Source organism: Chaetura pelagica, unplaced genomic scaffold (assembly GCF_000747805.2).
Source record: "Chaetura pelagica isolate M959 unplaced genomic scaffold, ChaPel_1.0 scaffold177, whole genome shotgun sequence".
NCBI lineage: Eukaryota > Metazoa > Chordata > Aves > Apodiformes > Apodidae > Chaetura > Chaetura pelagica.
The window spans coordinates 125,313-140,276 of NW_009953803.1; the positions used below are offsets into that span (position 1 = coordinate 125,313).

Sequence of the window (14,964 nt, forward strand, 5' to 3'; positions counted from 1 at the left end):
TTTACAGATCTCTTGCAAAGAGTGGCACAGAGGTGACACATTCCTCTCGTTTGCAGTACGAGGGAATTGTGAGGCTGGAAAAGGACAAAGCTGCAAAACACAGTCAGCATTACAGAGAAGCCAGAAGTTTCACCAAACAATGCAGAAACACTCCAAGGGTGATTCCTGATAGAGATTCAGGCAGCAGAGCAAAAAGGGGAGTTAGGAGGGCTCCGGTGGAACTGAACCAACAGGATCTGTGTTGCCTCTACACGTGCAGTGTGATCACTCACTGGCAGAGAAGATGCTTCTACTGCTTCATTCACTGTTTAAAACATTTGCCATTTCCCCTGGGAACATCAGCATCCCAAGCACCACCAGCACCCACGTCACTTGAGGCCATTCACACCAGCAGCAGGCAACTCTCTTCACCTGGAGATCTCACCGTATTTCTCAGACACTCATTACACTTCAACACACCCACGTCAGGTTGGCAGCATTTACATTTGCTGGTGGGCAGCACTGGGAGACAGAAATAGTCTACGCTGTTCAAAATTGCCTGCTAACTCTACCCTAAGACTTTTCTAATTAACATTTCCTATACATTCACCAAACCAGTAAGAGCAAGCTGGAAACAAGCCCTGCTGGAAGCAAGGTTCAAGGGACAGATGGAAACACAGAAGTGCTGTTACAAGTCACAGCTTCATCTCTGGCCTCTTGGGTCCACATCACAAGCTCTTTCTTCATTCAAAAACAGAAGTATGTCTCAATCTTTACTGGCTATGAAAAAAATGGCAAGGGCATAAAGAACAGTGTGAAATACCAAAGGCACAAGGTGGTAACTTCATGACTCTGCCTACAGGAAAGCTGGGGAGGAGCTTTTCACCAGAGAGGGCAGTGACAGCACGAGGGGGAATGGTTTTAAACTGAAAGAGGGGAGATTTAGGTGAGATATCAGGAAGAAATTCTTCTCCATGAGGGCAGAAAGACACTGGAACAGGTTGCCCAGGGAGGTTGTTGATGCCCCATCCCTGGAGGTGTTGAAGGGCAGGTTGGATGAGGCTTGTGCAGCCTGGGCTGGTGGGAGGTGTCCTTGCTCATGGCAGGGAGGTTAGAACCTGACACTTAAGGTCCCTTCCAACCTTCACCATTGTATGAACTGTACCAAAAGACAACAGCCCTTACTTCTGCATGGGGAGTTTATTGAGGGACACAATGGGAACCCCATGCCCCTATCCTAAGCTGTGCAGGTTACTATTTGTTTTTGTTTTCTTTTGCCAAATCTCAGCCACAGCTGGGAACAGGTGACTTTTCTTTGGCCCTGACTGTGGGCGAGATTTAGCAAACCAGCAGAAAACATCAGGGATTATTGAGCTCCACGTGGCAGCCTGCACTGCTGCTCCCATTAGAGCTGCTCCCACAGAAAGCCTGGAGGAAAAATGAGCAGACAAGTCAGTAATTCTGTGGCAGAGGGGAAGGAAGCTGAGCCCTGTGCTCCCCTGCCACATCCAGCCCCCCTTCAGTAGTGTCCTCTCATTACGACATCGTGGTGAGCACGTTGAGTTCATGCAATATGCAGATTTGCTAATGGCCAGGGTCTGTGGCTGGAGCACAGTGCACAATGGCTGGAACATGTGAATGATCATCATATGACTTCAGTAGGAACTCGTGAACTAGAATTGCATTTTATCTCTGACACAAACAACAATGTCCTAGGCTAGGCAAGCATCATGTGATAAAACCACATAAAATCCACAGGGTTACAGAAGCTTTTGCAGGCAAACCACAGTTCAGCTTGCATTTTCCATTAGATATTGAAAGTTCCTTCTAAAAAGTTACAATTGTAACTGAGCTTCCTCCAGACTATAAAGCCAGTAAATGCATTTCTGTAGGTGATAAAAAATTCTGTGCACCAAAAATCATAGGCTAAATTTGTAAATTACTTGCTTTTAAATAATTTCTGCTTATTATCACTGCATTTTTGTGCATGGCAAATTTCCCCAGATCCACTGGGAAGTCTGGGATCTTGCAGTAATAGTTGCCTAATTTAAATAGCAAACCAGGAAAAAGGCTATTTGTGTTGTTTTGTTTGGTTTTTTGGTTTGTTGGGTTTTTTTTTCAGTGAAGTTTAATGAACCAAGACTCCTGCAAGGAATATGTAAAGGAAATCAGGATCTTTCAGATTCTTTCCACTTTTCAGAACCTTGTAAACAGCAAATCCCTCCTAAAATACAGACCACTGATGAATTTTTTTCTTTACTATTTTACAGACATAGTATGTGCTTAAGAATGCCCTGTTGGACAATGAGATCAGGTGCCTGAAATGCCCCTCTCCTCTGCAGTTTCTGCCTCCAAATGTCAACGAAATTTTAGATGCTACAAATCTCAAGCTGTTACGCATCAAAGGAATGGGATTACTCTCATTCCAGTGTAATATTCCAAAGATATTCAAGCCAGGCTTCCAAAAATAAAAAGGTAACCTAATTACTGCAAAACTGTAGAAGGGAAAGTTTCAAAGGTGTGGATTTTCTTTCCAGCTCGACAGAGCTGCAACTACCCAGCTCCCCAGGCAAGGTGCTGCTGGAGTGCCCAGAAATGCCCCCTCCACAGCTGCTGAGGACACGGCTGCTCCTGGCTCTGCTCACACTCTTTGTTCTCCCTCTGCCAGCTCACTGCAGATACCACCCAGATCCAGAGATTTTGGCACTCACACTTCTTATATTAAAGGTCCTCATTTGCTGAAAGTCTTGGAGATTTGTCAGGTAGTACTGAAGATACCTTGGAGTAAAATCTCTTTATAGTACAACAGTGTACAAAGTGATTTTCTTCTACAGTTTTGCTTCTGGCATCTCTTTTCTCCACCTCTATCAGCAAAGACCTCTCACTCTCTGCCACAAGGCCTGTTCCTCACTAAGTGGAAAGAACATGCCCAGTGCTGTGCACAAGATGAGAAATTTCTGCTGGGCAGGTTTTGGTTTGAGGATATGAAGAAAGTTGAAAGGAGCCCGGTGTGTTGAACTAAATCCAGAGTGTCTGCATGTGTGTTAGGGCTGTAAGTGACAGAGGGAGAGGGAAATGTCATCATATGCTTTAGTGTTTCCTACCTCTCTGCAACAGCAGCTGCTCAAATACCATTTCAGTGGTAGTGGTAGAGAAACCAATACCTACAAGCAAAGATGCCACTCTTCAAGAGCTCTGTACCTCATTTCTAGAACAGGTTTTTCAGCAAAGCTGAAAAATTATTCCCAAATAGACAAATTAACTCTTTAGCTGTATTAGTATGCATTGATCTGACATGAGACTAACTTGACAGGCATTCATGTGCCCCCTTCAAGTGCTGCTCTAAAAATCCAGTCATCTTTCTTAAAATGCAGCTGTCAAGTGCAACATTCTCTCTTTATTTCCAAGGTTGTCAAGTTCCTTTATTACTCTGAGGTCAGAGAAAGTAGTAAAGACAACCCTATGCTCCCCCACTCCACTCATATTCTTCCATCTCTGTGTAGAGCTAAGAAGGTGGGACTTGGTCCCTGTGCTTCCAGCTTTATGTGTCTGCCCAGCCTGACTGGAGCCCTGTCCCCTGAGAGCCAGAGAGAGCCCAGAGTCTCCATTTCACACAACTCACCTAAAAGCAAAAGGCTCACTATCCAATTACTAATCCCTCAAAGCAAATTGCTGTTCAACATTTAGCCAGTGCTGAAGCATATTAGAACACGTGGCTAATCCTGGCTTGCTCAAAACAGCATGCCATTTTTCTACTTTGGGATAAATATGATATTTGGAGTGAAAGAAACTGTCGCAGTAGGAGATCAAGTATCATATGACCTCTCAGTTAAATTATCCCAAAGATAAAGACAACTGGGTTGCATGGCAAAAATGAAGGTTTTGTTCCAAAAATCCAAATCCACTGTTGCACCTCTAGACCTCAAATTCTGCACCCTGGGCCACAATCCTGCTTTCATTTATTGAAAAACAAACAAACCAAGCCCTGCTTCTGAAAATCCTCTCCTGCCTCTGGGTCCTGGGAACAAGCCACTGCTCTCCTCTCATTCCTTGTCTTTCCCTCTTCCCAGCCAAACCACCCAAACTCTAGACCCCTGCTCAGCACAGCGCACAGCTGGCCTCTTTCTCTTTCCTCCTTCCTCTTCCTCACAGTTCCTGACACCCTTTCATCCTCCCTGGACTCCACACCTTCCTCTAGCCCGATTTCCTGAATTTCAAACCTTAAGCTTCTTAAATGCCCAGCTCTCTTCAGTCAAATCCCAGATGGTAACTGCCACCTTGTCCTGAGTCACCAGTGGACAACACAAAAAGCAAACTGAGCAGTTTAACAAGAGGGCTAACCCCTGTCCCTCAGCTCAGTCAGCCTGCTCCAAGGAAAGACCTGACACAAGGTTCCTCTTCCCAGCTTCTTCTTTGGTTTACTCCCCACTTCTCCCTTGTGGCACCATTTCTATGGCATCCTTATCCCAAACAATTGCCAGCCCTTGAAGGAAAACTCCTCGTGCTCTGGCTGTCCTGTGCACACTGACAGTAATGGTGACACAACTCGTGTGCCTCACAGCAGCAGGACAGCAGGACACAACACAGGCTGCACGTAAGGTTAGTGTGAATGCTGAGGAGCCAGGGGGCAGGAAAGGCAAGAACCAAGGCAGAAAGCTCAGCACTGGCTGGGCCACCTGGCCTCTACACCTTAAAGAGGAAAAGGAACTGCCTGTTGTGCCTGATTTGAAATTCAAACCAGCCCCTGTATCACAGCTCTTGAAGCAGGACACCTGTGTTCACACATGGCTCCTGGCTTGGGGACTCAGCCCAACCCATGGGGGTGAGTGAGAGCAGGACCCCAAATCCTTAATTAGTATTTAGTTTCACTGAAGACATGAAGAGGCTGATTCAATATCCAATGAAAACACAAAATCCTTACTTGTCTCACAGTCCTACTTTCCTCACTGATAATATGAACCAGCTTGGTGTGAGCACAAAGTCTGCAGTTGCTGCTCATCAACAAGTCAGAACCTACTGGTTTATTTCTTGAAAGGTGTCTGAAAAAGTTTGCTCTGATGCTCCTTAAATTTTATAACCATACCTTCCCTTCTAGAATTCAAATGACTGAGCCATGCTCAACCTTGGTCCAGCACACAAAACTGACATCTGTAGAGACTAGATACATACAACAGAGCATCTCACCTTGCTGCAGGCATACAGCTCTTAAATTAGAATTGCTTTCACGTCTCATAAGCAACAGAAAATAGGAACTGAAGAGCACAGCAACATAAAGCAAACTGAAACCCTCTCAGTTCTCTGCATTAGACTAATTAGACTTTAACCAGAACAGCCTGGCCACTGCTTGGCACCCTTGCAGATCTCCCCCCTAGTGTTATTTGTAAATGGAGAGGTATAAATCACATTAGGAAATGGGGGGTGGGGGGAGATGCAGAAAGCTTTGGCTTTTGTAGGGTGGTGAACAGATACCCTTTCAGAAGGGAGAGTGCCCAGCCCACACACGTCTTGCTGCAAAAGGGCAAGAGTGTCTTGGAATGTGCTTAGAGCCACGATCTGGCTTTGTATAGGCAGGGTGTGTCTCTGTTAATGAAAATCATGATAAAGAGCAAGAAAAATAAACAATGCAATTCCTTGAAAATGGCCAGTTCCCACTGCTCACTGCACAAGCCTGTACTGAGCTCCCAGCAAGCTGAGCCCAGGACTCTTCGGCACGTTTTTACCTGCTTCATGTTTCTGCTATTGCAAAGCTTTGTTTTACGAGGGAAGTTTTGCCTGACATGACATTATGTGAGTGCTGCAGAAAGCAGATACTATAGCAAGCAAATGCGTCAATATATTCTCTTCCAAAGTCTCCTAATAGCACAAAAAAAGAGAAATATATCAAGTTACTAGAGATGAGTACTGGGCATTTCAAGCACCCTGGGAACAGTCCTCCTCCACCCGTCTCACACGCTCACTTCACAGAGATGGGGAATACAGCTATTTCCCCCTCAGCAAAGAACAAGAAAGGAGAGACTAATATGGAACTGTATTAGCTTCACTATCACCCGTTTATTCTGTTGCTGTTGAGCTGCCCAGTCAACAATCTTTCTGAAATAAACCAATGCAATGAGGTTTGCATGTTCACTGTGCAAGTACAGATCTATCTGATAGAGGCTTAAGGCTTTCAAGAAATCAATTGAAACATGGCAAGAAGATTAATGCTGTAACTTTTTTTTTTTATTAATGAAGTAATACTTTATAATTAATGAAGTAATAGTAATAAGCATAGCCAGCAATGCATACCAATCAACCACTTCTAAAGATCTCTTGTCTTTAAAAACCTGTTTTCTTGGCAAGCAGACCTAGAAGAACAGGAACTTATAAATTATAAAGTCGTTCTAACAAGTTAAAGAGAAAGATGGATTTTGTTCAACATTTGTGAGACTTGCTTTACTTCACAAATTCTCAAAAAGAACTAGGAAATTGGCACCTTGACTCATGGCTATAAAAGTGCTAAAGTAATCAGTGGAGAAGCTGGACGTTGATACCTGATGAGACACAAACTGTCTCCCAGAGGTTAGGATATAAGGACTTAGGAAGCGCTGGGGATGAGGCACATCAAGCTGGCAGGATTCAGCAATATGCCAGAAGAGTTTACAAAGCTGGAAGAAGAATCTCCTGGCTTGACTCCAATACCCAACATGAAAACCAGGGCTTGGGGGTAACATGCTGTTTTGTGTACTCCTGCTTACAGAACTTAGTAAGTCCTAGGGGTAAAAGCAACTGGGATAGTAAATTTCAGTTCATGCAGTGCTTTCTGCTTGCAGAGCTTCAGATGCTTTGCAAATGCTTTCAGAGGTGGTGAGCAGGAAGTTCAAAGCAGCAGAGTGTCCAGACTCACACAGCCACTCACAATAGCACTGTGGCTATAAGTTAATCTTCTGGCCAGAGCCCTTCGAAGGAAGCATCCTCATCTGACTGCATCCATTTACAGTTTCAATTAATAGATTACCATGCAGACTATGCCAAAAGGAAAAACAGGGTAAGTTTTCAAGTAACTTTGTGGGAAAAACTTGTCTGCAAAGCACAGAAATGATGACTGGCAAAAACTAACCCAACAGGACACAAGAGGACACAGGACCAGCATTGCTGGCTGCAGCCCTAGGAAAAGAATCCTCTTCTCTGCAAGAGCAGAAAGCAGAGAAGTCCAGGAATAAAGAGATCACTATAGTATTTAAAGCTGTCAAGAGTGTAATCATTGAAGCCTGAATAATTTGCAACTTCAGTGGCATTTAAATGCGTATAACCGACATTTAAATGATAATGTGAATAAACCAGAACATTTGTGATTTCTCAGTCTTCCATTTGAGAAAACACAGACTATAACCACATAAAGCAGTAAAACACTCACCGACACAGAAACATCCTCTATCTTTCTTTTAGCACTGGAGTCAAATAAGACATTCCGTCCTCTTCTCTCACAGTCCTGATACACAATCAGTCGGATCTGACTCGGGTCAAACTCCGGCAAAGGCCAGCTGGAATTAAAAAAGGAAAGAGCAGGAAGATCAATTACCACAACTCTTTATGACACTGTTCTTTCTACATTATCTGTATATACAACTTCATTAAAACCAAGTCGAGCAAATGTGATGCCGTTCCATCCAAGCCTTTGATCCCCTAGCCAGAACAATGCCTTTTGGTTTTTTCTTTCCCCTACACTTGCCAGCTAACACTGGCATAAAGGCCACCCATCCACTCCAGCCCCATGCAATGATGTGCACAGCATTACTAGCTCTTGTGCTCTGTCTTGTGATTTTAATGTTTTCTTTAAGCCCCAGCTTTTTGAAACCAAAGTCATAAAAGACCTCAGCTTTTGTGTTGGAAGACAAACAAGTCCCTCATCACTGCAAGCTCTAGCTTGAAAGCGTTGATAATTCAAAGGCAAAAAGGAACAAGGTGCATATTCACATTGGCTTCTCCCTTAAGTCATGAATTTCTGCATTTGCAGTCATGTGTTCTCAGCCTCCTGAGCTGGCAAAGCACTGCACCTCACAGCTGAAAAACTGCTCTGTGCCTTTCCTGCCCTTCTGCAGCCTTCACAAGCACTGGAGTAACACGTGTGTGTAAAACCAACTGCAGTATTATAAACTGCAACGTTCAGACTGATTTACATGCCTTGATGCTGCGGAGCAGAGTCACGTGCAGCTTGGTCCTGGCTATACACTCAGGTCCTTGCTACATTCAGACTTAGGAATAATCTCCACTTAAGCCACTGTGATTCCAGGCTGTGCTGCTGCACAGGTCAGCAACACACACAGCAGTCCTCATACACCTATTCCCAAGACAGATTTGCAGTCAGCAACAAGGAAAGGAGCTTTCCTGAGCCTCTGCCTTCCCTTGGAAGTTCTTGGAAGATAGGCAACAAGATGCCTGCTACTATCCATGAAACCAAGAGGAATCATCTTTCAGCTAGTTACGAACTGTTTCCTAGACAAGTGAAATTCTATCTTCCTTATCCTTGGGTTTTAGGCAAGCAGTGTCAGCATGAAACCTCAAGAAGTGATAAACAAGGCCCTGGAACTTTCCAGCCATTAACAAAGGATACAGGCTCCCAGTTTACAAGGAAGAGACGTGCATTCATCTCAGCAAAAAGACACCCATGAGTGACAATATGGATTACAGTAAACCTGGCATGTCAGACTCCAAGACTAGGATAATTTTTCCTCTCCTCTGGCCCTCAATCCACCAACCAAAGGGCTTCCCTCTCTGCACCCATGCTTTATGTGATCAGTACACTAGCAACAATTTGTAACCAAACAACTTCTTTAAAAAATCACAGCAGAGAATCAATTTGATTACCAAGGCCATGGTTGCCTATCAGAAGTTAATACAGATTCACAGGCTTTACAACTAGAGTAGTCCCAGTGAGGTGAAACTAAGCTCCAAGACATACAGTTACTCAGTCTCCTGAGAGAGGAAATCCATTTCCTAATCTGCTCAGCCCCACCATTTAGCAACAGGAGAGAAAAACAGAAGCTGCAGAGAAGATAGTGTGCAACAATTGTCAAATGCAACTTATTACAAGACAAAGGCTTGAGCAACTTGAAACTGAAATAACTTGATGTGTAGGTTTGGGGGCAAAGAGCTGCTCACCCTCGCTGTTGGGGCGCCAAAAGCCAAACATCGTCCACAGAGGGACATGTCCACACCAGGAGCAGACTGAGCAAGGTCTGCACCAAAACCCAAGCACAGTGACAAACTCAGAGCTTAACAGGGGGTCAGCTAATGAGCCCCATCTTGCATTTCAGAAAATAACAGAAAACAACCCCCACATGGTTCCATGCAATTTTGGCGTGTTAATCAACTGAGAGGTTCAAAGACACCAGAACTGGGGACTTGTAAGAGCCTGACTTGGGCTAGAGGTGAGGAGGCAAGTGAGACACCTGGAGAAACTGGATTCCTGGAGAAACCAACCCCTTATATTGAAGTGGAATCAATGGAAGTCTGGAAACCCATTTTGTTTCTAGATAGGCCACTGGGGTTCCTATAAAGCAGCAGTGTGTGACAATAACAAGGAACTGCCTGCCAAAAAGGTGCTATCACTCGCTCCACCCTTCCAACCCGCTGGGAGCTTCCTTCACACTCAGACTAAAGTGTGTCTTCCATTACCTAGTACTTTCGATATTTGACTTTGAAATTACTGAGAAAGAAGGGCAGTAGCTGTTCCAGATCTTAGGAAAGTCTACTTATAAAAAGCTCCAAGAGCAGATTACACACTAAGAAGAGAGAAAGCTAAATATAAAACTCTTGCTGTATTCAGAAACATACTTGATCAAGGTAACAAGAGCTTGTTTACTTCTCAGCTTCTCCACATGACATTTTAACTTTCTCTAGACAAGCATTTAGTAGCTATTATCCATCATAATTTGTGATAATTCCAAAGAAGCGTTATCTCTGTTACATAATAGAGTCCTTAAGCACATTTCAGCCTTGCAAAAACATTCCCTGGCAGTAACGGGCCACTTCCCAAACCAGAAGAAACTTTAAATAGACCTGGGGGAAAGTTCATTTAGGCAGACAGTAAACAGAAGGAGACTGGCACCCCCGACTCACCCCCAGCACCTCCCAGCCAGAAGGAAGCAGGACACAGTCACTTTTCCTTTTGTTGTTAGCAGCTCTAAAATACCATGACACTTAATACCTGGATGGATTAATCCCCGAAACGTACACATTCCCGGGTGCAAGACGCAGGGCACCCTCTCCAAACAAATCTAACAGGGCAATACTCCTGTGCTGCTCTTCAGGCAGATGAAAACTGACCTAGATCTTGTGAATAAAATTAGTCCTGTTTATAAATGGAAACTAACTTTGACATTTAACTGATGTTTTCTTGAGATTTTTATAGGAAAACCAGGAGATGTTGAATCAAATGTTCTCGTGATGTTAATGAGAGGTGAGTCTGTCTCCTACGCTGTTCTGGAAATGACAGTTCTCTTAATGAGGACTTTTTTCCTGTGTGACCTATCTAGCACTCTTTGATCTTTCCTTGAAACTGATTACATTTAAAGAAACTAAACAAAAACAAACTCAGAAGAAACAAACACAAAAACCACCACCAAAAAACCCCCAACAATCTTCTCGCCAGTGAAACTCTTTGTGATTTTGCGGCCCAGCTGAGACATGCATCAAGCAAGAGAAGAAATACTGAGAAATTCCTTCTGAGCAGGACACCAGCCCTGTGGAGATCTCCACCACACAAACAGTGGATCTTCTAGAATGAGATGTTCAGAAAAACTTAGACAAATAGAATGAGGTAGAAATCCATTGATGCGTAAATGCTCCAGAGGGCTGGAGCAGCTCTGCTCTGGAGACAGGCTGGGGGAGTGGGGGGCTGTTAGTCTGGAGAAGAGAAGGCTCTGGGGAGATCTTAGAGCACCTTCCAGTGCCTGAAGGGGCTCCAGGAAAGCTGGGGAAGGACTATTTACAAGTGATGGGATGAGGAGGAATGGTTTTAAATTGAAAGAGGGGAGATTTAGATATTAGGAAGAAATTCTTTCCTGTGAGAATGGTGAGAACTCCAGCCCAGGTGGCCCAGAGAAGCTGTGGCTGCCCCATCCCTGGCAGTGTTGAAGGGCAGGTTGGATGGGGCTTGGAGCAGCCTGGGCTGGTGGGAGGTGTCCCTGCCCATGCAGGGGGTTGGAACTAGATGAACTTCAAGGTCTCTTCCAACCCAATCCATTATGATTCTGTGTGGGATGTTTCAGAAACAAATCACATAAAACCAGATCTTGCACAATCACAGGCTGGTTGAGGTTGGAAGAGACCTCTGGAGGCCATCTGGTCCAACCCCAGGCACAGATGCTAATGCAAGTTAGAAAGCACAAAGGGAAAGAAATAGTTTGGGACAGAAAGGTAAACTTCCACATGAATAATGATTAAATTATCAGAAACTAATATTAATTAAAACAAAGCCTGAAAAAATATATTATAATGCACATTCACACTTAATCCCTACGATTGTTCAGCTCTTCTCACTCTTTCACCCGTTTTGTTCTCCTGACTTTTTTTTTTTTACATTTAAGTAACAGTATTATTTGTAGGTTACATGTACAGATCCATTACACACTCCTGACACCTCCAGTGGGAGCTGCATGGCAATGCAGAACTCCAGATTCTCTAAGGCTGGATTTTCCCACGTGTCTAATTCCCGGAGTTTATTACTGCCATAGACATTTATCACCAAGAGGTAACTGAACAGCTTTAAACTGGCAGCACTACACTCTGTGCAAGTTTTAATCACTGAAACTAGAGACACAGAAAGACTTCATTACCACTCCATCAAGTAAAATCCAAGATTTTCCCCTGTAAGCAAGTATATTCTTTCCTCCCTGTTTCCACTACATTATGAGTTTACTTTAATGCTATTTTTCATCCTGCCTGAGATTTCACTTTTAAAACAATTTCATATTAACATAGCTTAGGTAGTACCCAATTAGTTTTTAATAATTAACACAGATATCTTAGAAGTCTTTAAGAAACAGAAGCAAACTGACTGAGGCACTAAGCAGGTAGGAATTGTAGAACAGTTTGCTAAAAAGTAAGTTTCTCAAAACCAGAATATGACTAACCATTGAAAACGCAAGTTGAAACTATCAGTCAAACTATTGTTTTCCTACATCATGTTACCCATCGTTACAAAAACTGCCTGGTGATGAATCACTTCCAACTATTTTTAAATGCATCTACGCAAATGATATTTATAGTTTATGCTAGCTTATCTGTTCTGCATGTTTTTCATGTTAGCACCTTTTTACAAGGCTGCTGGGAACAACCAGGGCAGAGCAGACAGCAGCCCCACCTTGCCCCGTGCCCTCCTCGCGGGGCTCCGCGTGGAAGGAAACGTCCTCCTTTCCTCCTGATAGATTAACATCAGACAGAGGGATCCTCAGGGCTTATCCCCAGCTCCTGCAGATGATCCTCTTGTCCTATTGTTGTTATGGTGGTGCTTAGACCCAGCCAACTTCTACACAAGTGTTGGACAGAAAGACTGTCCCTCCCTTGCAGAACCTGCGCTGCAAATACAAGCCCATTCCACTGGGTGCACTGGGATTTTTCAGATGCAGATTATCTCCATGTTCCACAGGGATGTGCACTCCCAGCAAAGCACACTCACCTGTACGTGTACACCTAGTAGTAGTTAGGATCCTGCTTTGTTATGCAGAACGGTGATCAGAAGCAGAAGGAAAACAGCCCTTGACTAGTCCAACCATCATACCATACACTTCTTACCCGTGTCTGAGATGCTTTTTCCAACAAGGGGCTCCCTTCTCCTGCTCAAATTCCTCTGCACATTTCTATTATCTGCTACTAGGGTTTTTTTTTCTTTTAGCTTTGAGAAGATGTAACACAAATTGAGTACATATGACACATTCTATGTATTTTAATACCTTCTTACTGCAATTCTATAATTTGCTTATTATTTGACCATGACTGTACTAAGACAGCTGGGTAGGCCGTTCTGAGAGAGCACAACTAATTTGGAAGCAATGAAAACAGGGCACGTTGAGGATGCTTCCAGCCTTTGAAGACAGCCCATTAGTAGAGCCTTTTTTTGAAGAGGCATGGGCAGGTTAGTTAGTTTTTAATCATAACACCTGAAGTGCCAAAGAACTTCTCCAGGGCCGCTGCGACGAGGACGATCTGGACTGCATCGCTGACTTGCAAAGTTGGCATTTTCAGTGAGAGATTCCATTTACATGCTGGTGACATAACGTGACCATCAGGCTGTGAGGAGGAAGAAGATCCCTGAGGCTGGGAAACCACGGGGTCTATACTTAGAAAAAATGTTGCAAGATAATTGTCTTTCCAAGTGCTGAGGTCACATCAGGGTTGTGCGAGCGCTGTGCTGAACGCCCGCTGGTTCTGCAGAGAAAACCAGCAACTGGGACTTGCCCGAGGCCCCAGAGGGAGCTGGTGAGGATGGGATGTGAAGGAGTTTGCCCAGCACCAGGGGCCACGCTGCCTCCATCGCACCGACCTCAGCTGGGCTCCACACGAGGCAGCAGACCTGGACCTGGGGAAGCCTTGGAGGAACTGGCAGAGGTGATGGATCACCTCAAGGATAGCCACTCACAATGGGTGGCTGCTCCTCGCCCTTAGGTTTTTAAGGTTTTCCACAAGGAAACAATGTTTCTCAAAAAAAAAAACAACCCAACAACAAACCCAACCCAAAACAAGGTAAGGCAAGCCACCCCCTTTCACTTCCTGAGGGCAGGTGACGGGTCCCCAGGCACTGCAGCACCACAGGGGTCAGCTCCACGCTCCATCTATAAATCTGCCTTGTTCATTTACCAGCTTAGCAATCCTCACCTTGAATAACTGCACTACTTGAGCTCCAGGAAACTTCTGCTGCTTACACTGAGCACATATTGTACGCTAGGCACATAGTCAGTCAGCCAGATATTTCACACTCAGTATCATAAATTTGGACCTAAACTTCAATTGGCTTCCAAGGTCCTTGGCTCCAAGTCTTTAACTGTAAATGAAACTGACTTTAGTTCGTTTTCTTTTTTTTTTTTCCTTCTACCAAGTCACTTGGCTCTCATTAAGATACCTAATTTAAAGTGTAATACATGAGCCAGATGCCTTTCTACAAGCAAAAAGACAATATATACACATTAGGTACAGTCTAGTCAACACATTAATCATAATCTGGAACGTGATATTGAAAATAAGTAGGTTGGAAGGTTTTGTTAAAGATGTGCAGCATGTTGAATAACTTTGAAATTTACACAGCTTCAGAATTCACAAGTAGCTTCAGTAATTTCATAGAGTATTTTGGCACTACCTCACGTGTCTCATTTCAAAAAGCACCTGTAAGCTTCTAGCTGGTTTAAGCACATACATGGATGCAAACATAGACACATACACACACACACAAGCTCTGAGCTCTTTTGAAATACCTGCTTTAATAAAACCACACACAAGCAAGACACAGCTCCCCTCAGTTAAATTCACTAGAAACCAACACAGGGTTTTCCATGATTCAGGTAGACTGCACCTCCCTTTGCAAAATTATGACAGATAGAACCAATTCAAGGAAAAAAACCCACATTTGTGCCATTTAGCATAAAAATTAAACCTCTAAAAGCCTGGTACATCTGGAAAAGAAGCACTTTCATCACCGTGAAGACATTAAGCTTTCAAATCATTAAAATAACCTCAAGAACCGTGCGGTGACTGTACCTGGGAAGCATCTTTGTCCCCCGAGCAGTTCCACTTTTCAAAATCCCTAATAAACTCCTGCCGTGCCCGGCTGCCAACTCAGGTTAATAATAGCAATGAGCCATATTCATCCCAAACCACAAGACTGTCAGGTGACACATCAAGAGGTCTGAATTTAACTCAAAACAAAAGACTCTCCGTGCGGCGAAGCAAGAGGCTCAACCCTGGTGCCAGGACATCCCCAGGGGGGCAGGGGGCTGGGGGCTGGGCAGGGGG

At 44.0% G+C, this 14,964-nt stretch overlaps 1 protein-coding gene across 1 annotated transcript in view; it reads right to left on the bottom strand.

The window, feature by feature from the left end:
• Positions 1-14,720, bottom strand: part of FNIP1 (folliculin interacting protein 1) — a 42,121-nt gene extending 27,401 nt beyond the window's left edge. The window contains exons 1-2 of the mRNA XM_010001211.1: positions 14,710-14,720; positions 7,373-7,499 (exon numbers count right to left, since the gene is read on the bottom strand). Coding sequence (XP_009999513.1) covers positions 7,373-7,499; positions 14,710-14,720 — 138 coding nt within the window. The remainder of the gene's footprint in view (positions 1-7,372; positions 7,500-14,709) is intronic.
• Between the last annotated feature and the right edge of the window lie 244 nt (positions 14,721-14,964).